The sequence below is a fragment of the Eptesicus fuscus genome, chromosome 8, assembly GCF_027574615.1.
Source record: "Eptesicus fuscus isolate TK198812 chromosome 8, DD_ASM_mEF_20220401, whole genome shotgun sequence".
In the NCBI taxonomy this organism is placed as follows: Eukaryota; Metazoa; Chordata; class Mammalia; order Chiroptera; family Vespertilionidae; genus Eptesicus; species Eptesicus fuscus.
This window is the reverse complement of record NC_072480.1, coordinates 81,284,852-81,309,666: the sequence shown is the minus strand read 5'-3', so window position 1 is coordinate 81,309,666 and position 24,815 is coordinate 81,284,852. Positions and strand designations below refer to the sequence as shown.

At 51.1% G+C, this 24,815-nt stretch overlaps 1 protein-coding gene and 1 long non-coding RNA gene across 7 annotated transcripts in view; both read right to left on the bottom strand.

The window, feature by feature from the left end:
• Positions 1-90: 90 nt before the first annotated feature.
• LOC129149996 (uncharacterized) lies at positions 91-1,074 on the bottom strand. Its single transcript, XR_008556775.1, has 2 exons — positions 980-1,074; positions 91-887 (listed from the first exon to the last, which is right to left on the bottom strand). It is a non-coding gene; the product is annotated as an uncharacterized LOC129149996 (long non-coding RNA).
• Positions 1,075-1,447: 373 nt separating this feature from the next.
• Positions 1,448-24,815, bottom strand: part of FGFR1 (fibroblast growth factor receptor 1) — a 47,593-nt gene continuing 24,225 nt past the window's right edge. The window contains exons 3-18 of one of the 6 annotated variants that reach the window (XM_054720037.1): positions 15,992-16,258; positions 14,540-14,629; positions 14,100-14,272; positions 12,329-12,452; positions 11,379-11,569; positions 9,341-9,485; positions 7,167-7,369; positions 6,194-6,339; positions 5,860-5,981; positions 5,312-5,422; positions 4,614-4,804; positions 3,713-3,835; positions 3,420-3,490; positions 2,944-3,081; positions 2,643-2,748; positions 1,448-2,525 (exon numbers count right to left, since the gene is read on the bottom strand). In XM_054720037.1, the coding sequence (XP_054576012.1) occupies positions 2,349-2,525; positions 2,643-2,748; positions 2,944-3,081; positions 3,420-3,490; positions 3,713-3,835; positions 4,614-4,804; positions 5,312-5,422; positions 5,860-5,981; positions 6,194-6,339; positions 7,167-7,369; positions 9,341-9,485; positions 11,379-11,569; positions 12,329-12,452; positions 14,100-14,272; positions 14,540-14,629; positions 15,992-16,258 (2,378 nt within the window). In that variant the 3' untranslated portion in view covers positions 1,448-2,348. The remainder of the gene's footprint in view (positions 2,526-2,642; positions 2,749-2,943; positions 3,082-3,419; positions 3,491-3,712; positions 3,836-4,613; positions 4,805-5,311; positions 5,423-5,859; positions 5,982-6,193; positions 6,340-7,166; positions 7,370-9,340; positions 9,486-11,378; positions 11,570-12,328; positions 12,453-14,099; positions 14,273-14,539; positions 14,630-15,991; positions 16,259-24,815) is intronic. The other 5 variants (XM_054720038.1, XM_028152498.2, XM_028152499.2 and 2 more) reach the window with 5 other exon arrangements.

The window sequence follows — 24,815 nt, the reverse complement described above, 5'->3', positions numbered from 1 at the left end:
ACATCGCCTTCATTAGATAAACTGGATTCCCTTTCTCAGGAGACCCAATCTGGTCATCTAAGTAAAATGGTCATTTCATTTTCTCTCAGGTCAATTTCACTATCTTTTATTAGACAGCCAGCTCAGTCTCTGGGGAAATCCATGGGTGATTTGAGTAGTAACAACAAAGACATCACTTATAATAGTGCCTTATATATTTTTCTAGCACCTCTCCCGAAGGGATATAAAGCCCTTTCATAGATCATCCATTCTCACAACATTGCTTCGAGGGCCAAGGCAGAAATGATCATCACTATTTTACAAGGAAAGATACCACTATAGAAGGTCCGAAAGCAAATGTTTTTTTTTTTAAGAGCTAAAATTCATTTCCTGGCTCTGTTCACCAAATTATGCCTTCATTAAACATAAACACAAACTGTAATAGATTGACAGTTGCATATTTACAGAGACACAAGGAAAGAACTGATTTACAATAGTAGCCAACACTGCAGCTGCCCCCCAAAAAACCAGCTAGCTCAGAAAGGAAATGTAAAGCGGCAATCCCATTTTCTCTACAGAAATGAAAGCATAGTGAACTTTCTTCTGTATTCAGCCGTAACCCGGCAAAAACGCAAGCTTCCGGTCTGGAGGCTGCACAGGCAGATGGAGCACCGAGTTCTCCGGAGCCAGGACCCGCTTGTTGAGTGCAGTGACAACCAGCAGGTGGCAGAGGAAGTGAAGTTCCAAGCTGCCACACACATTTGGAGCATTTTTTTTCCCTTTCCCAAGGGAGGGGGTGGGGTTTGTACAGGAAGACCTATAGGAAGCCGAGATCTGTGACAGTCCCAACGCATGCAGTTTGGTCACGTGGGTACTGGTGTGGGGGAGGATCACGAACACAGAGCAGGCTGGAAAACATGAAGCAAGGGACCTTAATGTAGACCTCGTCCTAGGTGACAAGCGTCCCCTTCCACAGCAGCACAGACAAAACCACACTCACACAGAGGGCGTAGATGCAAATCCGGGTTTGAGTGTCTGCACGCCCCTGTCGGGATAATCCTTAGCTTTCCTCCACCTCTTCAGTTCTACTCCTTGGCTATTCCGGGAGAGGCTCCCAGCTCCCTCTCTTGACCCTCTGACCCACCCGAACCCACCCGTTTCCCCCGAGGAAACAATTTGTGGTTGAGGGCTGCAGGGGGGAGGGGTCTTGGCTTTGGCCCAGCACCTCTGCTGCACTGACAGGAGGTTCCTGCTCACTACGCAGATGTCTTCTTTTCCTGCCTTTCCAAAAGCATCCAAGAGGTGGGAGTTTTGTCCGGAGGTCTCAGTCCGGGACCTAAAAGGAAGAGGTTAGGAGGAAACTGCAGGGAATGTGCAGGGCCCTCTGGACAGACCCAGACCCAGGGCCCATCCTTTTTGCTCCTTTTCGGTTGACATTCTCTCCCTCGTCACACAGCCCATATAAAAATGAAGCAGCAGCAATTTTTATTTGAAGGACCTAAACTGAAAATAGGTTTAGAACATAATTTAAAAAAATAAAACAGCAAAAGTAGCAAAAAATATATGACCTTTTTAAAAACATTTTCCTTTTTTTTTTTTCTTTTTTCTTGGTTTTTAATATATAGCAACTGATGTCTCCCAGCCACCAGGAGCATCTTACCCAATGGGTAAATCTCTGGTAATGACCCTTTTAAAAAGACATGTAAATATATACTCAGATTTATACACTTTGTGTTTTCTTCATAGCTATGTACAAAGCCCCCCGTTGGGGCTGGGCCCCAGGGCCACGACACTGCTCCCAGACTTTGCCTCCCTGTCCTCTGGTACCAAGTATTTGGTCAGCAAAGCAAATTAGTATCAGAATTAATCAGCCAACGGCACCAACTCTCTGGAGCAGAGGTTGCCTTCAACCGAGGCCCGAAGCAGAGACTTCCCCTCCCTACTACTGTAGCCTTGAGGACGAGGCACCCGCTACCGGAACACAAGGGCTTATGGGTGACGGTGAAGCAGACAAAACCAACACAAGAAAGCTCAGTCAGCTCTCGATAGCATGCCTGCTCAGCACGCTTACCTCCCACTCCCACCCCTCCAGGCAGTGCCAGGTGGCGGGGAGGGGTCTTGGTCCACCATTTGGCAGGGAACAGAATGGCCATCAGCAAGTACCAGCCTCTCTTCTCCTCTCTCTCATAAGCAGGTTGAGAGGAGGAGGAGGAGGAAGAGAGGCAAACTCAGTGGGGTGAAGGCCTCAGGTAGGCAGCTGGCTCCCGCCAGCAGGGAAGGGGCAAAGGGGAGGCAGTGAGTCCTGTGGGGAGTGATAGGTGAGTTACAGCTGATGATGGAGTTTGGGGAGGGCAGTGCTGGGGTGCTAGTCAGCGTCGTTTGAGTCCGCCATTGGCAAGCTGGGCTGGGTGTCGGGGCAGACAGGGCTCCTCAGGCAACGGCTCGTGAGAGAAGACAGAATCCTCCCCCGAGGAGCAGGTAGAGCTTCGGGTGTCGGGAAAGCTGGGTGAGTATTGGTCCAGGGGCATTGACAGGTCCAGATACTCCTGTGATGGGAAAAACAGAAGAGCGACGGATCAGCACTCTCCTCCCTGCGGCAGTCTCAATTCACAGAGACGGACCTAAGTGATGACGACTGAAGGGCTAGCACGGGACAGCCTCACCTGGTTGGAGGTCAAGGCCACAATGCGGTCCAGGTCTTCTACCAGCTGCTTGAAGGTAGGTCTCTGAGAGGGTACTGCGTGCCAACAATCCCGCATCATCATGTACCTGTGGCAGGATTGTAAGGTCAGGGGAGGAAACACATAAGTGGAGAGATTAAGTAGCTTACGGAGGAGGGACTGTGGGAGGAGTGACCAGGAGTGGCTGTTTTCTCTATCTAAACACCCCTTTCTTCCTCTTCCCGGCAAACCCACTCAGCCCCCAGGGCCTAACTCAGGGCCTTGGGCATCTTCTCATGCTTACAGCTCGTTGGTGCAGTTGCTGGGCTTGTCCATCCGATGACCCTCCTTCAGCAGCTTGAAAAGCTCCTCCACAGGCACACCAGGATATGGGGAGCCTCCCAGAGTGAAGATTTCCCACAGGAGCACCCCAAAAGACCACCTGTGGATGAGCACAGAGCCCATGGGTGTTGTGCGCACAGGGCTGGGCCAACCTAGCATCCTTTCCATCTCTCCTTCACCAGCATGTCAGATACTCATCCTGAACCCCCCCTCTCCAATGAAAACCCTTAATTCCCAGGGGAATACCAGGGGAGAGCAGAAGACAGACGGGCCTTTCCACCGCCAGGAACAAAGTAAATGGTTATATGCAACACATTGTTTCGTTTTCTCCTCAAAATAGAAGGAGACCTTCTTCAATTCAGAGAGGACGACAGGACCCTATTGTACCAGACATTTTCTATCCCAAGTATCCCTGGCAATTGCCCATGTCAAACTCACACATCACTCTGGTGGGTGTAGATCCGGTCAAACAATGCCTCGGGTGCCATCCACTTCACAGGCAGTCGGCCCTGCAAGCAGTATGGGGAAGTTGGAGTGGCTCAGGGCAGAGCAATGAGGGAATAGGGCGGGGAGGAGGCGGGGTATGTGAGGGACTGGACGTGGGAAGGAATGCACACATTCAGCTCATCCCACCACAGTTTCTCAGGCAAAGCCACCTGCACTGGGCTGCAGCAGAGAAGTGTACATGGGAGGAAGCCTAGCACAGCAGAGTCTTAGGGCAGAGGACTTACATTGGTCGTCTTTTTATAGTAGTCGATGTGGTGAATGTCCCGAGCGAGGCCAAAGTCCGCGATCTTCATCACATTGTCCTCCGTCACCAGGACATTCCTGGCGGCCAGGTCTCGGTGTATACACTGTGGAGACAGGAGGGGAAGCCGGGGGAGGAAGGGATGGGAGAGAGGAGGGTGGGATGCAGGTGAGGCCATAAAACTGTAGACATGTATCCGCGTCCAGCTGTCTGAGTCACACTGTACTCCAGCACTCACTTTGCAGCTGGCAGGCCCAGCTACTGCCAGGCTCTCTCCTGCCACACTGCTCACCTCCTAAACATTCCAGTTCCCTGCTAGACGGTCCCTCTTCTCCACTTCAGACTCAGCCATTCAAACACCTCCAGCTCCAGGCCTCTCGATCACTTCAGCAAACCCCCCTGTATTTGCCTCCTCTCCTGGTCCTTCCAACTCTTGGCTTTGGATCTCTACCTGGAAAGGCTGAACCTGTATGCTTCTGTCCCGTCTATACAGAAGTGTGCTCACAAGCCCTACCTCCCCAGGCCCAGCATAACTGCACTGGGCTGGGGCCCAAAGCCAGCATTTACTGAGCACCCACAACTGTCCTTAACACTCTCACTCTTCCTATTTCTCCCATAATCGTTACTTTATATTTGAAGAAACAGAAATAGAAAATGTTAAGTAGCTGCCCGCGGCTGCTCAGAAAGTGGCAGTGCACAGATCTGAGCCTAGCCCCGGCCACACAGGGTACACTGGCTCTCCTGACTTTGGTGTCCCCTGAGGGCCTAAGACAGCACACAGAGTCAGTCAGTGCTCACTGACCATTCCACCAAGGACAGAAAGTCATAAGCTGGACATCTGTTCCCACCCCGACATCACCCAGGGGAGCCGGCAGGTGCCATACCTTCTTGGAGGCGAGATACTCCATGCCTCGGGCCACCTGGTAGGCGCAAGATACCAGGTCCTTGGAGGAGAGCTGCTCCTCGGGGTTGTGGCTGGGGTTGTAACAGTATTCCAGCCCCGGAGGCCTCCGGGCCTGCAGGTACTCGCGGAGGTTGCCCTTGGAGGCATACTCCACGATGACGTACAAAGGACCTGAGGGGTGGGTGGGGGGGATGTGTGGATGGAGAGGCCATCAGGCCAGTACGCAGGTTTCGCTTCACCTGGAGAAAACCCCACACCCAATGGCACAGGCTGACCTAAGCTCCCCTTTAGGGAACCAGGGAAATTCTTTCCACTGCTGAGAGAGAGAGAGAGAGTCGGGGAACTAATTCTTTCCAGCATAGTCCAGAAAGTTACCGAGCAAAACTGGGGTTCATAGCCCTAATCTAGACCACTGTTACTACTCACCTGTTCCTATCCACGCAGTGTCTATGAATCTAGGTACCTGTATTCTCAGATGAATACAAATGGGCATCAGCTCAGACCCCATACATTCCAACTACTGCTAACCCTGCCTCTCTCCTTATGCCGCTTCCCTAACATGGCTAACAGCTCAGTATCTTCTCCCTGGCAGACACTGTATGGGAGCAGCAGGCCCAGGCTCCCATCTGAGACCCTCCCCCGGAGCGGGTGGAAGAGCCGGCCTGGCTCAGTGCCTACCATCCTGTGTGCAGGCCCCCAGCAGGTTGATGATGTTCTTGTGCTTCCCGATCATCTTCATCATCTCCATTTCTGAGATCAGGTCAGACAGGTCTTTCTCTGTTGCATCCGCTTTGCACACAAACCAAGAGAAGGGGAGGAGACTCATTTACTTTGGGAGGGAGGGCGACAGGAGAAGAGCTATGGGACGGGGGATGAGGTGCGGTGTATGCCTGAGGAGTCCCTTTTCTCCTCGAGTGACTTCCCTCCTCCCCTTTCCCCTCCCTCCCATGACAGCCGTTGTGGACATACGTGGCGCTGAGTGGGGCAGAGGATACGGTAAGGACCATTAGCAATGGAATTTAGAATAAACACCTGACCACAACCCAGGCTGGCCCCAGGTCATGGCCATCTCGGGGGGCAGAGCGCCCCCTCCACTCCCAGGCCACCCTAGGCAGGCGTGTAGCAGGGGTGGGTAAGGAAAAGAGCACCAGAGAGGGTGTTCCCTTTGGCCCAAGGCCCACGGTTCGCTTGGCAAGGGAAGGGGCCAGGACGGAAGCATCACTTACACTTCAACATCTTCACAGCCACTTTGGTCACGCGGTTGGGTTTGTCCTTGTCCAGGCCAATGGCCTCTGCCAACACCACCTGCCCAAAGCAGCCCTCTCCCAGGGGTTTGCCTAGAACCAGCCTTTGGGGAAACAAAGGGCGGTGTAAGATGGGGCTGGGGAAGTTCAAACCCGAGGACACCCCATCACTACTGCTCCGTATTTCACCCAGCTGGATGGAAACTGCTTCTGGATACACCTGGTGCACCTTCACTCCCTAGAAGGTCTCCGTACATACAGCTCCCAACCTTCAGAATTACAAGCAGGGGACTTCCTCACAAGTTGAGAGAATTACCTGTCTCGAGGCAGCTCCCAGCGAGGGTCTTCGGGAAGCTCATATTCAGAGACCCCAGCCAGCATGGGGGTTCCGCTGGAGGAGAGGCGTGAGGGCCGCACGAGCAGAACCCCAGAGTTCATGGATGCGCTGGAGTCAGCCGACACCTACAGGGAAGCGTTAGGTCACCCTTCTAGCGAGGAGGCGGGGAGTGACGCAGATTCTTCCAGCTGCTAAGTCAGGGCTTTTCACCAGTGGCAGAGGGATAATCTGTTACCTGATGTCCCTTCCCAGGCAGAAAGACCACAGAGGTCAGAAGACGAAAGTTCTAAACCGGACTTCTTTTGCCACCAACTAGCCTTACTGGGCTTCAGTTGACTCACCTTTAACACGAACAGACCTTACGTACCTCTCCCAAACGGACAGAGATGATCATTGCAACCACAGCTCTATCCTGACCTGACTCTTTGTAAAAACCCTGCCTCTGATTATGGATTTCTAGCTTTCAAAGCACCTCCCATAATTAGCACAGTTCTGCATGAACGTTCCCTCCTCTTACAGCCTTCACCTTCTGTGCCAGTTCCTTGGAGGAGGGGAGGGTGGGCACACAGGAGAGGGCATCTTGGGACCCAATTCAGGTCCTCCTTTCTATTCTGTATCTTTGCACCTCTAACTGGCCTCCGGGGATAGTTCGAACGTGCAGGAGCCAATGCACATTTGCCCCAGCTAGGACTTTCTCCCGATCCACGTGCCAGGTGAGCAGGGGACTTGCAGCTGGGGTACGGTGGGCGTAAGGAATTCATGGGCTGGGCACCTGACAAGGGAGCACCTGGGTCAGGACATCCCCCCTGCCCCTGGCCCACAGCCAGAAAGCAAAGCCGGAAGCAGGAGGCTGGGGACAGTGGGGAGGCAGGCAGTTAGGGGTTCCTAGAGAAGCCCCCGGGGGCACAGGGAGAGAAGGGAGGCAGAGAGTGCAAATCCCCTATCTACTTTCTGTTACCTGTCTGCGCAGAGGAATGCTCTTGGCCAGCTTGTGCACGGCCATCTGGCTATGGAAGTCGCTCTTCTTGGTGCCACTCTTCATCTTGTAGATGATGACAGACCCCACCATGCAGGAGATGAGGAAGGCCCCCGTGCAGTAGATGATGATCTCCAGGTACAGGGGCGAGGTCATCACGGCAGGTCTCTCTTCCAGGGCTGAGTCATGTGAATAGGGTGTTAGCAAGCTCCGGGGGCCCAGCCCACTGGTGTCCCTAGCTCCTAGCTCCAAAAGACAAACAACACCCATCTCCTTTCCTCTGGGAATCTTTAGGGCAGAGAAGAATCCTAGCTAGGATTGGGGCTCTGGCATGGAGCAGATCAGACATCTTGTGCTCCTCGGAGCTTGCTGATCCTGACCCGAATCCTCCAGGAGGGATGAGCTAGAACCATCTTGCTACACGTGGCCCATCCTCATTAATCCAGGAGCCCTCCTCACTCAGCTGGACTGCTTGGGCTACACGGGTACCAGGTACCCTGCAAGGGGCGGATGACATTCCTCTGGGTGCCTTTGTCAGCCTCCTCATGGAAGCCTGTGGCCCTTTTCTGAAGCGCCTCAGCTCAGCATGCACACACCCATCACCCGGGGCAGATCGACCATCTTGTCTCTGACGGTCTGAGGGCGGGGTGGCGCCGTGTTTATTTTTCTGTAGTCCACAGCGCCTGGCTTATAGTGGCACTTGCAGGATGAGGACAAATGAGGGTGGGAGGAAGGAGTGTGCCTGTGTCCTGACTTCATTATCTCACCTTTCACTTCTGTCGTCTGTCTCAGGTCAGATGTGTAAATATTTACACCTCGCCAAACCACAGGCAAAACTGACTAATTTCCAAACGTGTCTGCACTGCTCGAGATGAGACGTGTACATGTTTCTGCAGTTCTTAGGAATACTACCCACAGCCCCTAACTCCTCAAGCTGAGGGGGCATGCTCTATTCTGTTCTCCCATCTTCCACTTAGAATTCAAACCCGGTTCCCACAGAGCCCCATCCATTCAACGCACCGTTCCCTCCCGCCTGAGAATGGGTTACACCCAGCACCCACAGCGCTGGCTGCGGAGAGCACTCCATCCTCACCAGTGTGCACGTCCCTTTTGCTTCCACAGCCTTCCCCCGACCCTCCCCTTTAAAACACTCCAGCCAGCCCAGAGGCAAGCCCACTGGGGACCTCCCCCAAGAGGCACTGGTGTGACCCCGACTGAGCCCCAAGAGAATTCCCGGGTCTGACAAGGAGACTGCAGAGCTGATAACAAGAAGTGTTTCTGTTTTTTCTCTTTCCCCAGCATTGAGAAACGAAGACAAGTGAGTTGGGAGCACACGCGGACAAAGACAGTGACAATGACAAAAACAGAACACTTCTCTGCCTCGAGCAGGGGCGTTATCAGACCCTGCAGGGCAAAGCAGGGCAGAGGAGGAGGGAGAAGAGAGGGCAGTGTGAGCAGCAACAAGAACAGCACAGCGCCCAGACCCACATGCAGGACCCTCAGAGAGGCAGCGACAACCAGCTCCAGCCCCGCAGTCACCAGCCCACCACCCTGAACAGGCTGCGGGCTCCTTCCTTCCAGGCCCAACACACAGACTCAAAGAGGATACATGTGACTGGGCCTCACTCGGCTCAAGTCCACTCAACTGGGTAGAACCTCTCCTGAGATCAGAGGGCGGCCGTACAGGAGGCTGGGCTAGCACTGCTAGCAAGCAGCGAGCCCCTCTTTAGGGTGCGTACATTCAGTTAGAGGAGAAGTGGGGCCCTCTCTGAGACTTTGGGGGGCTGGACAAAAAGGGCCAGACAAGTCAGGAACAGTCGCTGGACCGAAGGATGGAAGGAGCCCGCCCTGGAGGAGAGCCCGGCCAAGGTTAAATCCAGATCTCATGCATGCATTACGTGGGCCCAGGGGAGAGCCAGATGCAGGTGGACAGGTGGGAGGCCTCCGTGTTCTTGCAAACGAGGAAAGCTCCTGTGGGAGCCTGAGGAATCGACTCTCGAGGTTGGATAAATGGCTGGAGCCGCCTACCGGCCCCCCGGAGCCCATTCCTCAACCTCTCCTGCCTCTGTGTCTCCCCCAGCCCCGCAATGCATGGTCCCCCCGTGCCCGTGGCGAGGGCAGGACATCGAGAGGAGAAGTACAGTGTATACCTTCCAGAACGGTCAACCATGCAGAGTGATGGGAGAGTCCGATAGAGTTACCCGCCAAGCACGTATACTCCCCCGCGTCCTCAAAGGAGACATTCCTTAAGTGAAGCACTTCCATCTCTTTGTCGGTGGTATTAACTCCGGCAGTCTAGAAGAGACAACGGAAGCAAAATGGACAAGCACCGGACGTGAGACCTCCAAGAGAGACAGAGAGAGGGAGGAAGAAAGAGGGGGTGGGTAACCAGAGGAAGAGATGCTCCCCAGCGTCTCCTTTGCGACAACGAACAAACAAAACCACCAGGCAGCGAGACCTGTTAGAGGAAGAGAGTGAGACCCTGAGGGAGGAACTCCGCAGACCTGCGACGCCGCGGGCTGGTTACGACCCTTCACCAGACGCTGGCAGCCCCTGGCCCATCCAAGCATGCGGGCGGTGGGCAGCATGGAGAAATGGGGCCCGGCGGGTGGGGGGGCTGTTTGGTTTCAGGTAAAGAAAGTCCGAGGGCACACACAGGAGGGATGGAAAGGGTGCTGCAGTCACACACACACACACACACACACACACACACACACACACACGGCCTGAGGATGGCGGTTCCCTGGGGAATGCCTGGTCCCTTCTCATACCCACCACTCAGACCTCCAGTCTGCACGATTGCAGTGCAGCAAGACTGTCCTGTGAATGCACACACAGCCAAGGGACACACAGAAGGCACAGAGGGAGCAGACACCAACACAGTACCAAACCAAACCAGCCTCCCAGGCCGGGTATTTTTCCATGGCTCTGGGCACTCGAAACACAGCAGGATAACAGGGAGAGTCGGGTGCTGGCTTCCCCACCGGCCCCAGCAGCTTGGGGCCGAAATCAAATTCCCAGCACAGGGCCCCATCCATCTCCCCATTACCTTTTGCCACAGGTCTGGTGACAGTGAGCCACGCAGACTGGTTAGCTTCACCAATATAATTGGAAACCTTACACACATACTCCCCGCTTTGGGCCTCTGTCACATTGAACAGGGTCAGCACTTCCGCATCCGAGCTATTAATCCCCGAATGCTGGAACAAACCAACGACACGCCAGTCAGTTGGGCAAACACTGAGATGCGGCCACACTTTGCTCCCACGTAATGTGAAGACAGGGCGCTAAGGCAACGGAGACACTGAGATTTATCATCTTTCCCTTTTCAGGGGGACAAAAGAAGTAGTCTTTAAAAGTCTGAAGCATTTGACTGCAAAATAAACTTAAAAAAAAAAAAAAGGCACTGCCCCCGATCAAACGCTGTTTATATTGAAACCCTTCCTCCAAGACTAGGGCAGGGACTATGCATGGCCAAGGACAGTCCGTTTCCCACACCGCAGTCTCAGCACCGGTAGTGAAGAGAAGGGATGGCCAGTAAATCTCTGGGACAGCCGAGTGAGGGGAGGATGAGGTCTAACTCTGGGACCAGGAGGTAAACCACTTTCCCAGCTTCTGGTTACTTCCTGTTGCAAGATCCACTGGAGAATTAGGCAATTACCTCCCCTGGATTAATGGAGCATTCAGGGACAATCAAATGTCTGGGAGGTGACAGGAAAAAGGAAGAAAATGCCATTACTCCTCATGCTGCTTAGAATTTACCTGTGGCATTTGCTGTTTCAACTCTTAATTAAGCCGTGCCCTTATCAGTCACCCTACTTGCCAGAAGGAACGTGACTTGGAAAAGAGGACCGAGACTGGGAAATGCTTGCTGGAAAGGCTGTGGTCCTGAGCAATGGGAAAGCAGGCACCCCAAGGCCTTCCTTGAGTAGCTGACCCAGAAGTCACTCTCAGAGGTCTTTAGGAACCAGCAATGCCCAACCACCTCCCATCACACCTCCATTCTGTGACCTATCACTAGTCCTGGGGAACGTGGCAAGGTCCCTATTTAAGATGGAGCATGTGTGCCGAAAGGGTCAAGGATGAGTCCCAATCGTGGGCACGGAGCCAGACCACAGCTCCTTGGGTCCCAGGAAATACTGGTCTCCTTCCCAGCCCCCAGCCCCCGGAGACTGGGGTCAAGGTTACCTTCAAGATCTGGACATAAGGCAGGTTGTCCGGACCAATCTTACTCCCATTCACCTCGATGTGCTTTAGCCACTGGATGTGGGGCTGTGGGTCACTGTACACCTTACACATGAACTCCACATTGCTGCCCAGGGCCACGGTCTTGTTGGCAGGCAGCCCTGCCTGCAGGATGGGCCGGTGAGGGGACCGCTCTGTGGAGGAAGGGAGAGGACAGGCTTGTCAGGAATGCTGACAGACAGCATCCCGAAGACCACAAAGGGAAGTCCCTTAGACTCTTGCTGTTACAAGCGTGGTCCAAAGAAGCAGCCTAACATCACCTACAAGCTTGCTGGAAATGCTGGATGGCCCAGAAGCTTCTTTTTAGACCATCTCCTCAAAACCAAGACAGAACGCTGGTTGTGAAACTCTTTACCTTAAGATTCCTAGAATGAGATTCAGACTGGCTACAAGGAATAGGCAGTAGGAACAGGCCCTCGGGTCTCATGCGATGCCCTGGAGTCAGCATGGGCCTGAGGTTCTGAGTCAGCATGGACCTTTCTGAGGCTCAGTTTGTTCTGTACAGCAGGAATAACAGTGCCTGCCTTGCGGGGGTGCCAGGAGAATTGCAGGTGATGTGTTTAAGTGTGTAGCACACTGCTGTCATTCACGAAACAAGAGCCACTGTTATGCTGAATTTCACCTCACTACTCCAGTCACCTCTTTCAGGAGAGACTATCAACAGCACCTTTCACTTGGTAGTGAGTCATAGCACTATTTGATCCTCTTGACTCTACTTACAGAGATGCGTGAGGCACAAAGAGGAAAGTGACCTGCTTAAAGTGACAGAGCTATAAAGTGCCTCCACCATCCTGGCTCTCTCCCTAACTAAAGCTGGATCTCATGGCTGGTTTCTCAACGCCCCTGCTCTCTCTCCTGTAAGCTCCCATTCTTGTCGCCACTGGCATTCTTACCCACAACGTCAAGCTGGTAGGTGTGGTTAATGCTGCCATACTCGTTTTCCACAATGCAGGTGTAGTTGCCCTTATCAGAAGGCACCACGGAGTCCATGATGATGCTCCAGGTGGCATAACGGACCTGAGGGGAAACATGCCGAAGGGCTCCATTGAGGGTGTGGAGGAAAATGCAGGCGGAAGCCGCATGGCGGCATTGGCGCCCTGTGGCACTTACCCTCCAATCTGAGCAGAGCACAGGGCCCATGCAGCACCGTGACACAGGACAAGGCAGGCCTGCCCACCCCAGCCCATTCACACTCAAACTCTGGATGTCTGCCCACAACAGCCAAGGCCATCGTGACCTGGACAAATGTGCCTTCTGCACCCCCCAAATACACCGGGAAGTTTCCCAAATGCTGCGCTCTATCCAGGCTGTTCCTGTGCGGGTCTGGCTCCCCAGTAAGAGTCTGGCCCTGTCTGCCCTTGATGTCTCACTTCAAAACCGGCTGCTCCAGCCTGATCAGGGGTCAGAGTTGTTTTCACTGTCCTAATGAAGCACTGATCACAGCCTGCTTTTCATGACAGTGCTCGTGGACATCTGCCCTCCTGAGACTGAAATTCTTTACGGCAGGAGTGCTGTCTTGTACCATTCATAGCACAGTGTCTTATACATAGCAAAATTTAAAATGTTCCCCTATTTTTCCTGCTCTCCTGTGTTTTTCTTAATAAGATTAATGAGAAAAGAGCAGCGAGGTGGGATGGGAGAGGAAGAGGGACTATAAGGAGGATCAGAGACTCTAAAAAAGAGGTTCCAATGAAGATGTTTTTCCTACAACGTAGATGGGCAGGGAACATGGACAATTTACACAACAGGAAATGGAAATTGTTCATTAACATAAGAAAATTCTAAGTCTGTTGACAAGCAAAATAACACACAAGAAAACAAGATATTTTCACTTATCAAATCTGGGGGCAAAGGTATAGTGAACTTATTCTCATGCTTTGTTATGGGAGGGTGAATTAATTTCTCTTTTTAAGAAAGTAAAATAAAATAAAATTTAAAAATAAAAGAAGGCTATACTCAACTCATTACCCACATCATCCTCCTCCTTTAGAGCAAATGTCACAATAAAAATGTTATATCTTCCCATTGTACTTTGAACTCTCTCTTGCCTAGTATACTCTCTGGAAAGACATGTGTTCAAAGAAATGTTCATGTAATAAATGAATGTGAATAAATAAGTAAAATAACCTAATTACCAGGAAAAAGGTAACTGAGTAATATGCATCAAGGGCTTAAAGAAAATGCTAGCACTTTGATTTAGTAATTTCACTTCTAGCAATCCGTCCTAAGGAAGAACATTTAAAAATGCCGACAAACATTTAAGTACAAAGATACTAGCTGTGATATTAATTATAATATTGAAAAACTAGAAAACGAGTAACACAAAATAGTCCATCAAGTTATTGGACATTTTAATAATGGAATATTACGCACTTGTGAAAAGTTATCTTTAAAATGCATGGCAAAAGACTCATGCTATAATGTTAACACGTGACAAGATAAGAATGTACATACACGGTGTAATTAACTAACTAAAAACCATATACAGAGAAAAAAGGCTGAAAAATCCAACTCCATTTGCACATTTTTGTATTTGAAATGTTTACAAAATGTATTACTTCTATAGTTAGAAAGCTTTATTTGAAACAAGTAAAGGCATATAACAAGGATTTCTTTAACCAGCTTCTCCCGTTTCTACTCTAATGCTCATACAGACACACATACCTTGTAGCCTCCAATCCTGTGGTCAGGTTTGAATTCTTTGCCATTTTTCAACCAGCGCAGTGTGGGGTTAGGAGTCCCACTGGAAGGGCATTTGAACTTTACTGTTTTGGCAGCTGGTACTGCATGTAGTTTCTTTTCCATTTTTTCTGGAGACGTCCAGTATGGAGCCACAGCTGCCCAGGAAAAGCCAAGAGAGACAGGCGGGGCTGGTCAGGCCCAGGAGCAAGGGCCCAGCCCAGGACCTGGAGACACCCTGCCCACCTGCCCAACACTTGTGAACAATGCCTGCACTGATGAGGATGTCCAAGGGATCCCACTGCCAAGCATCACCACTCCATGTGCCCGCTCCTCCTCGAGGGCTCCAATCACCTGACCTCCCCCTTCCCACCCAACCCAACAGCCAGACCCAAAGGGCAGTAAGGTAGGAAACAGTGTCTCACGCATACGGTTTGGTTTGGTGTTATCTGTCTCTTTCTCCTCTGAAGAGGAGTCATCATCGTCATCGTCGTCCTCCGAGGAGGGGAGAGCATCTGCGAGAAGGAGAAGGGGCTCTGAGGTCCCTCCAGGGGGAGAGGTTCCTCTAGATTTCCATCCATATCAACATCCCCTACACATAAAGGCCAGTCCAGTGATAGATGAACGCAGACACCTTCCCCATACCGACCCCCAGGCCCTTATCGACTCTCTCTCTGTCAGTGGGAGAGAAACGGTTCACTAAGAACTGCACGCTCTATGCTTGCCCCTTTCCTTCCCCAACCTAACTCACTGCCCCTCTCTGCCCAGAGCTCTTTACACTTCATCAGGGGCAGTGGGCCTCTTTAATTTAATACCACCCCGCATTCAGAGGCTCTCCCCGCTCATGGTACCACAGGATGTGCTGGGTCTCAGAACTAGCACCCAGGGAACCTGTATCCTCCTTTGGCCTGCTAACCGTTGGGAAATCAGACAGATCTAGACACACTGAGGCCGGAAGCTATTTCCAAAGCCACGAGCTGAACAACTTATAGTGGAATTTTTCCAGCATGCATCTGCTAAAGTTTGGAAGCTGCTCTTTTTGCCAGAGCGGATAGGGAGCCTATAATACACCAGTCCACAGCTGCCATCACCTCTCCCCAACACGTATCCATCCCTTTTAAGAGGTTTGACACACATGTGACCACCAATCGGGGCTTATGCCAGATCTTTCTCTACTCCTTGCTAGCACTTTTGGTGTCTGGAGGGAAATGGAGGTGTCAAGTCCCTGTTGGGGGCAGGTTCTAAAGGATGCCCAAGTAGGGCAGGTGCCAAGCGTGCACCCGGAGATTCACAAATGGCCTAAAGGAAATTTCAGTTCTATTTTGTTTCATCCTGCATTGTGAAAGCTGCACTCTAAATGTGGCAGATTCCCAAAGTCACAGAGCTCTAGGGTTCCCTGGCTGCCCTCGCTGCTCCAGAAGCTGGGGGACGGATATTTTCTGCGAACCCTGTGGATATGGCGGTGCATCTGGATCCTTCCCCATCACAGCAGGGACCTCACAACGTATTCTGGGGCTCTAATCACTAAACCAAGTACCAAGACCAAATGGCAAGGGAATGACAGGGTGGACGCTGGCTGAGCCCTACGCGGCACCCTGGAGTCTGGGCAAGCTGTGGTGACGTCAGTGTTTGCGCCCAGAGTATCAGCAATCACCTCCCAGGTAGATCTGAGAAGCCTGGGGCCCACACCCCCTGGTCACCCCTCTGAGAGCTAAGCCACGCGGCGGGCAGGGAGCAATGTTAGTGGGCAGCAGTTTCTGAAGCAGAATGGGGGGCAGGTCATGGAAGGGGAGGAGATTCACCTCCCCCTGAGACTAGCAGAGAGGGGTGGAAGGGGGGAACCAGGGAGAAGGTGAGGGCAGGGCTTGGCTACCAACCTGAGACATTGACGGAGAAGTAGGTGGTGTCGCTGCCCGAGGGGCTGCTGGTCACGCAAGCGTAGAGGCCGGAGTCAGCGGGCACAGAATCCCGCACCTCCACCTCCTCCCCTGTGATGCGGGTACGGTTGCTTTCCACCAGCTGTACCCCGTCCCGCAGCCAGTTGATGCTCTGGACATCGTCCCGCAGCCGACAGCGGAGCTGCAGCAGGTCACCAGGGTGGACCAGGAAGGACTCCACTTCCACAGGGGCTCCCCAGGGCTGGGCTGCAGCCACCACAGGGGCCGGGAAGAGGAACCAAGGGACCGGAGAGGAAGAGAGGGAGAGGGAAGGAGGGAGAGACAAAGGGAGTTACGCTAGAGGCACTGAGCTGCCACATCCCAGGGGCCACAGAGCTGGGGAGATGGGGACTGGAATACGGGTCAGTCAGGAAATGGCTGGCTACCTGGGAACCCCCATCTCTTCTTCTCTACCCCCCTCCTCCAAAGGTCAAAGGTAGAAAGAGGAAAAGTTAGGAAGCAGCTGCAGCAGCATTAAGCGGTTCACATTTCATTTCCCTCCATCCTAGGGGGACACAGCCAGCCCTCCCCAGGACTTCTCTGTGTCCAGAGTGGCCCCTCCCCACACACTCAGTTCCCTGCCAAGAATGGCCACTTCCCAGAGAAACACCCCGTTTCCTTTTGGCTAGGTCTGTCTTTCCCCTTTCCTCGGGTAACAGTTGAACAAACCCCAAACCCTCAAACATCTAGCAGCCCCCACCCAAGTTGAGAGAAGGCAATGTATCAACGAGGCCGCTCTTGGTTCAAGTGATTGGGGGGTGGGGTTCTGGCCCCCCAATGAGTCAGATGCATAAGATGAATATGGGGGAGAGACAGCCCAGCAGAGGTCAGCTCAGGGGAGCCTCCAGCTAACAGGTGTCAGGCCAGAGGACTCGGAGCTTTTGCCTATATTAGGAATGGAGGCCTGCAGCTGCCACCAAACCCACACTTGTGCTGGCAGCCTAAGCCGGTGCGCACAAAGCTCTTTTCTCCTCCCCACTGCAGGGCTCCCTCCCCCTAAGCACCACCCTCCCCCCCCCAACTTTCTCTCCTCCTCCCCTCCCCCCCGGCACACATGTCCAGTTTCCCTCACCTCCCTTTCCCTGGAGCCCCTGTGGTTCACAACTCCCAAGATCTGATAGGATCCTGTCCATACACCCATCCCTCTCACCAACAACTCCACACTCACACTGATAGCAGAGCCTGAAGCTAGACACACCTAGGAGTCCGCCATGCAGGGCAGTTCCCCATCTCCTGAGCACCCCCGTCTTCACTAACCAGGGGGAAATGCAGGTTCCACTTCCCTTCAAGAGCTGCAGGTGTGCTCCTGGCATCTTCTGCAAGTGTCCACCCCCACCAAAACAGTGCTGGTTGCAGCTCAAATCTACCACCTGACTTGGTCTCCGCCGTTTGGGAAGCCTTATTTCTCACCACTGGTTCCCCATCAGAGGCTCACACCTGGGACTCCTCACACACTCCCTCCCTCTGCAGGGCTCATGTCTCTACCTAGTTCTGTTCACTCACCCTCCAGGTCTCAGCCCAGCTGGTAACTCTGTCCCGAAGCCTTTTCCGACTCTATTGGGGTCAAGGGCCCTCCCATCCCGTCTGTCACCCTGAAGGAAAGCCCCTTTTCTCAACTGAGTTGTGAGGGTAGGGACGTGTCATCTTTACCTTTAAATCCCCAACACCTACTATGGCGCCTGGCACACAAGAATTGCCCAATAAATGCTTGCTGGATAATGCAAGGATGACACATGCACAGCCACACTGTCCCTTCACTGCCTTCCTGTGTAAGTTCCCTTTCCTGCCTCACCACCCTCGTTTTACAGAACTCGTTCTGAAGTGCTAAACAGGTGTCCACTATGAAGAAGACAGGTGGCACCAGGGAGCAGTGTTCCTCAGGGGGGCCTCAACGCAGGCTCTGGAGCCAAGGCTGCAAGCCCAGGGCTCTATCTTAAATACCGGGTAACTACTGAGTCATCAAAAGGGGGGTGTTGCTTTGAAAGGGTTTGGAAACCACTAGGTTAGCATTCGTTTATTTTCGTGAATCGGGTCAAGAAGAACACCAACCACAAAGGTGAGCAGACCACACAACTGATTAAAAATAAGCTTTTGTGGGTCCTAAAAAAAAAAAATGTCATTCTTTCCATTTTTAACGGTTTGTGGTTTTGCCAAGAGAAAGTAGAAGAAAAGCAGCTCAGACTTGACCCTTAAGGAAACAGCAGACACTCCTATTGATCCCATCTCATTTCCCTTCAGTGACCTCACAGATTAAACATTTTGCAGCTCGTGATCTGTACCAGCCGTTGGTCACACAGTAAACTCAGTAAACTCAAATTCTTCGTCGCTGGCATCACAGCCTATTTTGACAGGCCCCAGAGACAACAAGGTAGCGAGGAGAACATGGGCGTGTCCCCAAGAGGAAGCAGGAGAGGGACACTGGCCCTGCTGAGTCGGGCTCTGGCTGATTCTAGCTGGGATTCCTAACTTCCCACTCATCCCAACCAGGATGTGCAAACCAACCTCTCCTGCATGGTCTACAAAAAGCCTCCAAACCTGCTTTCTTTTTCTTGCCCCTGGAGTTCAAACTCACCCTGATGCTCCAGGCCTTGGCGCGCTGTGTCCATTATGCTCCTAATCAAGATCCTACACGGTGGGGCCCTAGCCGGGTAGCTCAGCTGGTTAGAGCATTGTCCCCATATGCCAAGGCTGTGGGTCAGGGCACAAGTAAAGAAGCAACCAATGAATGGATAAATAAGTGGAATGACAAATCAATGTTTCTCTCTCTCTCTCCCCCATTCCTTCTCTCTCTAAAATCAATAAATGAAAAAGTTTTTAAAAGTTTACGCGGTGTATATAGGATAAAACCTAAAGCCCTGCTTGATATCCAAGGTTCCTTACAAGCTGTTCCCACCTCTCCATGCAACCTTCTTCTCCCTACCTTCCACTCCAGGTCTGGCTGCTCTCTTCACCGAATGCGTTCTCCCCCCACAACAAAACTTACTTCTGCTCAAGCCTGTCAGCCATCTCTCTAGAGTCCTCCTACCCTATCCTACTCAAAGCGCATCATCGAAGACATCCAGGAAGCCTTCTGTTGGCGCTAGTGTCTCAACCCTAATTTTCTGTAAAACCGGTACTCTCTGAACCGAACAAAATTGCACTCAGTTGCATAGCATCTTGTATGGTTTCTTTTGTAAACACCTCTATTGAGATATAATCCATATACCATAAAATCCACCCATTTAGAGCAGACAGGGGTGGGAAAAAGTAGTTTTACAGTTGCTTGTATGACAAATAATACAATAATTAATAAATAATAATATAAGAATAAACTCCTGTTTCATGTACTCACAACTGTAAGCCTACTTCTGCCCATCCCTGTATAATTCAATGTTTTTTAGTATATCCACAGTTATGCAACCATCACCACAATTAACTTTAGAACATTTTTATCACCCCAAAAAGAAACCCTGTACCCGTTAGCAGTCACTATCCCTCCCTCAGTTTAAGCAACCACTGATAGGCTCTATAGATTTGCCTATACTGGATATTGCATGTCAATGAAATCGTACAATGTATGGTCTTTTGTGACAGCTTCTTTCATTTAGCATGTTTTCAAGGTTCTTCTGTGCTATCGCATGGCTCAGTATTTTATTGTTTCTAATGGCTGAATAATATTTAATTATATGGATATACCACATTTTGTTTACTCATTCACTGATTGATGGATAGTTGGGTGTATTGTTTCCTGCCAAAAGTGTCCATGTCTCACCTCTCTTAAGAAACAGCGTAAGCAACTCAGAGCAGAACTGACTATTATAATTTTCCCACGGTGCCCAACAAAGTCAGAAACATAGGAAGTGCCTAATGGGTCTTGAATTGAATTTAGCATCTGGCAAAGGCTAATTTTTAGAGGAACCAAAAGATCAGCCTATGGCCTTTGGGCTACGGTGGATTTTTTCACAGCTAATAGTGCTCTTGGATGTCAAAGTCTCCATTTACAAAGCAAGGATAATGCACTTTTTTCTGGGAGGTGATGGAAAGGTAACCAACCACGGGTTTACCAGGCCTTACCCACCTGTGCCACCGCCCAGAACTGAGGTCCTGACCTTAGGGAGTCCCTATGTAAGGTGGCAGATGTGAGGGCATCACTGCTCACTGGTAGCCATAGCAATCAAGTCACTACTCTCCATTCTCTTTTGGTCTTCCCCGTGTCCCCATTTATGCTCTCATTGAAAGGCTCTTGCATCTGTGGCTCCATCTCCTCTGAGCTGGCCTTTTTCTGATCAAGACCGATGGTCCAGGGCTATACTGTTGTTATATATTAGCTAACAAGAAAGGAGCTAATTGACACCTTTATTAGGCTGGCCATGAAAGATGAAGGAAAGAAAGCCAGTTTATTGCTCAGCCACTTGAAACCAGCATTCCAAATCTAAGAGAACCTGATTAATGGCAACAGGGATACTGGGAGGGAAGTGGCAGACCAAAGCACTCGCATTGTGCGTCTTGTTTCCTGAGAGACGAGATGGGGAATGGAAGCTGGAGGATATTTGGTATCTGGATTCCATGGTGACCTAGTAGGAGGCTGAAAATGTGTGGTGCGAGTCAAATTCGCTCTCACAGGCTCTAGGTGCCATGTGTTCAAAGGGCACTGTGGAAAAAAGGTGCATTGTGCTTCGAAGGCGTACAACACAGAGTCACTATTATCTTCACTGGCAGCAGGGAGTTTAGGGTTAGGGCTAGGGCTTGACTTGAACATCCTTAGAGGATGAAGGCTGCCAATGCCTTAGAGAACTCTCCAGAAAACAGGAGAAAACAAAGACTCCTGCTTAGCTGCGTGAATCTGAGGCTGAGGAGGCCTCTGGCCCTGAGGCAGTTTCCTGGGACAGTGCGGATGGCCATTTGCCCATGGAAGGCTGTGCAGGCTGGATGGGTACCCCTTCAGTGTGAGGGAAAGGGAGTCATAGAGCAATCACCAATCCCACGTGCTTCTCTAATGAAGTCTCTCTATGCCCTCAAAGGAATCTAGATGGGGGACCCACACTTTTTAATAATCCTCATGGAAGCATCTATTTTTTTTTAATATATTTTATTGATTTCTTACAGAGAGGAAGAGAGAGGGACAGAGAGTTAGAAACATCGATGAGAGAGAAACATCGATCAGCTGCCTCTTGCACACCCCCTACTGGGGATGTGCCCGCAACCAAGGTACATGCCCTCGACCGGAATCGAACCTGGGACCCTTGAGTCCGCAGGCCGACGCTCTATCCACTGAGCCAAACCGGTTTCGGCCATGGAAGCATCTAGCAAGACAGAGAGGTGGGGTTGGTGCTTCCCATGGTGTTCTCAAGTCTAAGAGCATGATAAATGTTAATAGGGCCCCACAAGTCCCTTTCACTTCCTACTTCCCTCCAAAATACCACAGCTTTGTCATCCCTAACAAGCCATCAGGATGCAACACTTTGCTATGACAAGACTAGCCAGAAACCTGCCACAGTCATCGAGCAGGCGGTTTTGCCTTGGGTACATCAGATCAGATCTGAGTTCTTGATTCTAAATCTCTGTGTCTCCTGTCAGCCACGGGTGTCATGTTGGGGGTGGGGGGGGAATGAAGTCACAGGAGGCCCAAACCTTTTATTCTTATGAGAGATAAGACCCCAGTTCCCCCAAATCCAAGAAGATGGGAACTTTCTTCAACATGGCTATCATTAATTAGGTGCCTCTGTGAGCCCTTGTAAGGAGAAGAAACAGAGTAAGCAAAGGAACAGCAGACCTATGTCTGGCCCTACCCAGAGTGATCAGATTTACATTACACCTTGATATGTATAAGGCACTTTGTCTGCAACATGAGACAACTGAAGAATGTAAGAACCCAGTAGAGGCTCTGAGGTTACCGAACTTAAACACTGGTGGTCAGGGCAGACAGCGGTATTCACAGCAGAGGTTGGACATAATGGTAAGGAAAGAGGGGAATTAAATAAGGATTTAGAGTGAGGATGAAAACTTGGAGGGCAACAGAAAAGGCAAGGTGCTTATGAGCAGGGTAGTGCCTTTGGCCAGCATGGAACTGAAGGTTCATGGCAGAAAATAGTAAAAAACAACAACAAACAAATAAAACCACTAAAAAAGTCCCAGGGAGCACATTCTCTGTAGACTATGAATGCAGGCCATTCATGCCACATGGACAAATATACCTGAACATGTATTTTGAAATACCACTTCACCAGCCCTGGTCCCATAACAGCCAGTTTGGTCTGGAAATTATCCACCCCCAGAACCCCACAACTTAACCTGAAACCAGTGACGAATAACAATATATTTGCATGGCACTCTGCAATTTAGCACATGCCTTCCCATATATTGGTTTGGGATCCTTAAATAACTCTGAATATGGTAAAACTAATATTGGCCAATAATTTATAGCATGCTTACTATAACCCATATACTGTGAGGGCTCTTACCCCAGACTATCATTTAACCCACACAGCACTTCCATGATGGTGATACTATATTATCTCTACCCTCTGGATGTGTCCACTTACTTACTATGTGCTGAGCACAGTTCTCATGTAAGCCTCACACCAACCCTGTGAAGTAGACACTATTATTACCCTCACTTTACACAGTGGACACTGAGGCACAGAGAGGCTCAGTATGTGTCCGAGAGAGCCCACCTAGCATGGCTACCAACTAGTGGCCAAGGTGCGATTCAAACCCAGCTGGCCTGGCTCTCAGAATCCACACAAATCCACATCCCAGGGCCACAGCTTTGAAAGACAGCCTCTACCTTCACCGTGTCTTTTGCAATCCTTGACTTCAGAAAAACGACTGAAAACCTTTCTGTTCAATCGTCTGATCCTGTCTGATGGCACCAATGTCTCTTAGCTCACACACGGGATTCTCAAGTTGGCTGCTTTGGCCTGACCCTCCCTTTTTCATTCCCTCAATTTCCTCAGCCCCACAACTATGACCTTACAACTGAGGGCTTTTAACTTATAAAAGCACGCTCCTGTCCACACTCTAGGCCTTTCAAGTTGAGCAGATGGGACTGTGCACCTCTGGCAGGAGAGGAAATAGGGGGAGAGGGAGCGCAGCGTGACAGTGGCAGACTAGTAACAATGCCCTGTTTTGGTGTGGCACTTGGTACTCTACAAGGCATGTTAATTCATGTTCCTGTTATTCCTGTTCATTCCCATTCAAACATGAGACAATGGAGGGTGTGAGGAACTTCTCCCAAAGCCACAAAAGGGGTCAGCATTGGCTCTAGATGCTGGTTCCGGGCCCCTCCATAGCACCTCACGCTCATGCAGCACACGGGACAGCAAGGTGACCACTCAGGTACTTCCAGCTCTGCCTTGGCCACAGGTAGACAGCACAGCTCCTCCCTCCCTCCCTGTGTCCCTGGCTCAATCTTGGATCAGTCACCTGATACCTTGCCAAGTCCCAAGCCCCTCACCCTTGATTAGTTTACAGCTGAGTTGATGACCTCTGATGACCCCTGCCTGACTCCACTGAGAAGATTAAGAACATTAGGCAAAGGGGGCTCATCAACCGTCCCCTGGGGCCAGCTCTCCTGATCACACATCCTCAGACCCACCGCTCGGCACAGCACTCTGCATCGCATCCCCTCACACTCCTGAGAGCCCAGTTTCCTCCTCCTCCAGAATCTGGAGCCTCTGACTACCTCTCCCTGCCCCCACCGCAGCTGTCCAGTCTCCAGGTCCCACCTCTCCAGCCAAGCCAATGCCTTCACTGCCCCTTTTATTTTGCTTTCTCCCACCCAAAGGACTTTGCTTCTACTAGAATGTCTTTCTCCTCCTATTGCTCCATCACTTCCCTAAGACATCCCCAACTACATTCATCTCATTTTTAATATGATTTACACATTTCCATGGCTTTATCTTGTGCTTATTCATTCTGCTTGGCTGTGGGTTAGTCCATGGCCAGTGTGTGTCTTATCTCCTCTCGAAGTCAGGAGCGTGTCTCTACATTCTACACTCCAAAGTTGGCAGGGCCTGGATATTCAGCCCCCAGCAAAATCCAGGCACGACGTTTCAGGGCCGCAATTTCTGTCATCCCTTTGAAATCCTTTTGATTTTGGATTTCTGGGTTAAGAAAATTAAGGGAGAACGCCATCCTCTTCAAGTAACGCGGGGGGACTGGTGGTCCAGGAATGTTTACAGTCTTGGCACAAACTCCCCAGAGATAAATGAGGGGGCAATTGTGGGTGGGGGAGGAACTAGGGGTGGCTTTGAAAGCAAACTTAAAAGAAACACAGAACAGCCCAGCAGGGCTCTGGGAGACCTCGGCGAAGGTTTTTTATTATGTTATTTTGGCTTTGAAATGGAACTGAAAACTTACTTTGGTTTGACAAGGCCAGGCCAGAGGGGGGAATCTCACCGAAATCCCGGGAACAACTATTATCTTACAAGGCTGGGGGGAACAGAGAGGAAGCCCTAAAGATACAGGATGCCCTGAACTCATGAGGTCCCCAAGATACAGGGAAAGCTGGGGGCATGGGGGGCGCAGGCATGCGTGGAAGGGAGATAGGAACACCAAATCAATTAGCGGGACCTGACACCCCGATCCAGCAGCCTGCACCCGTCCCCACCCAGGGGATTTGGAGTGTAGGGTGTGTTGTTTTCTTTAATAGAAAAAGGGGGGGGGGGAGTAAGAAGGACCTTTCTGCATGCAAATGGGCCACAGCCAGAAGAGCCCATTAAAATGTAAAAACTCCACATTCAGCCCCACAAAACTGCAAACTGCTGTGTTTGCCAGAGGGGCA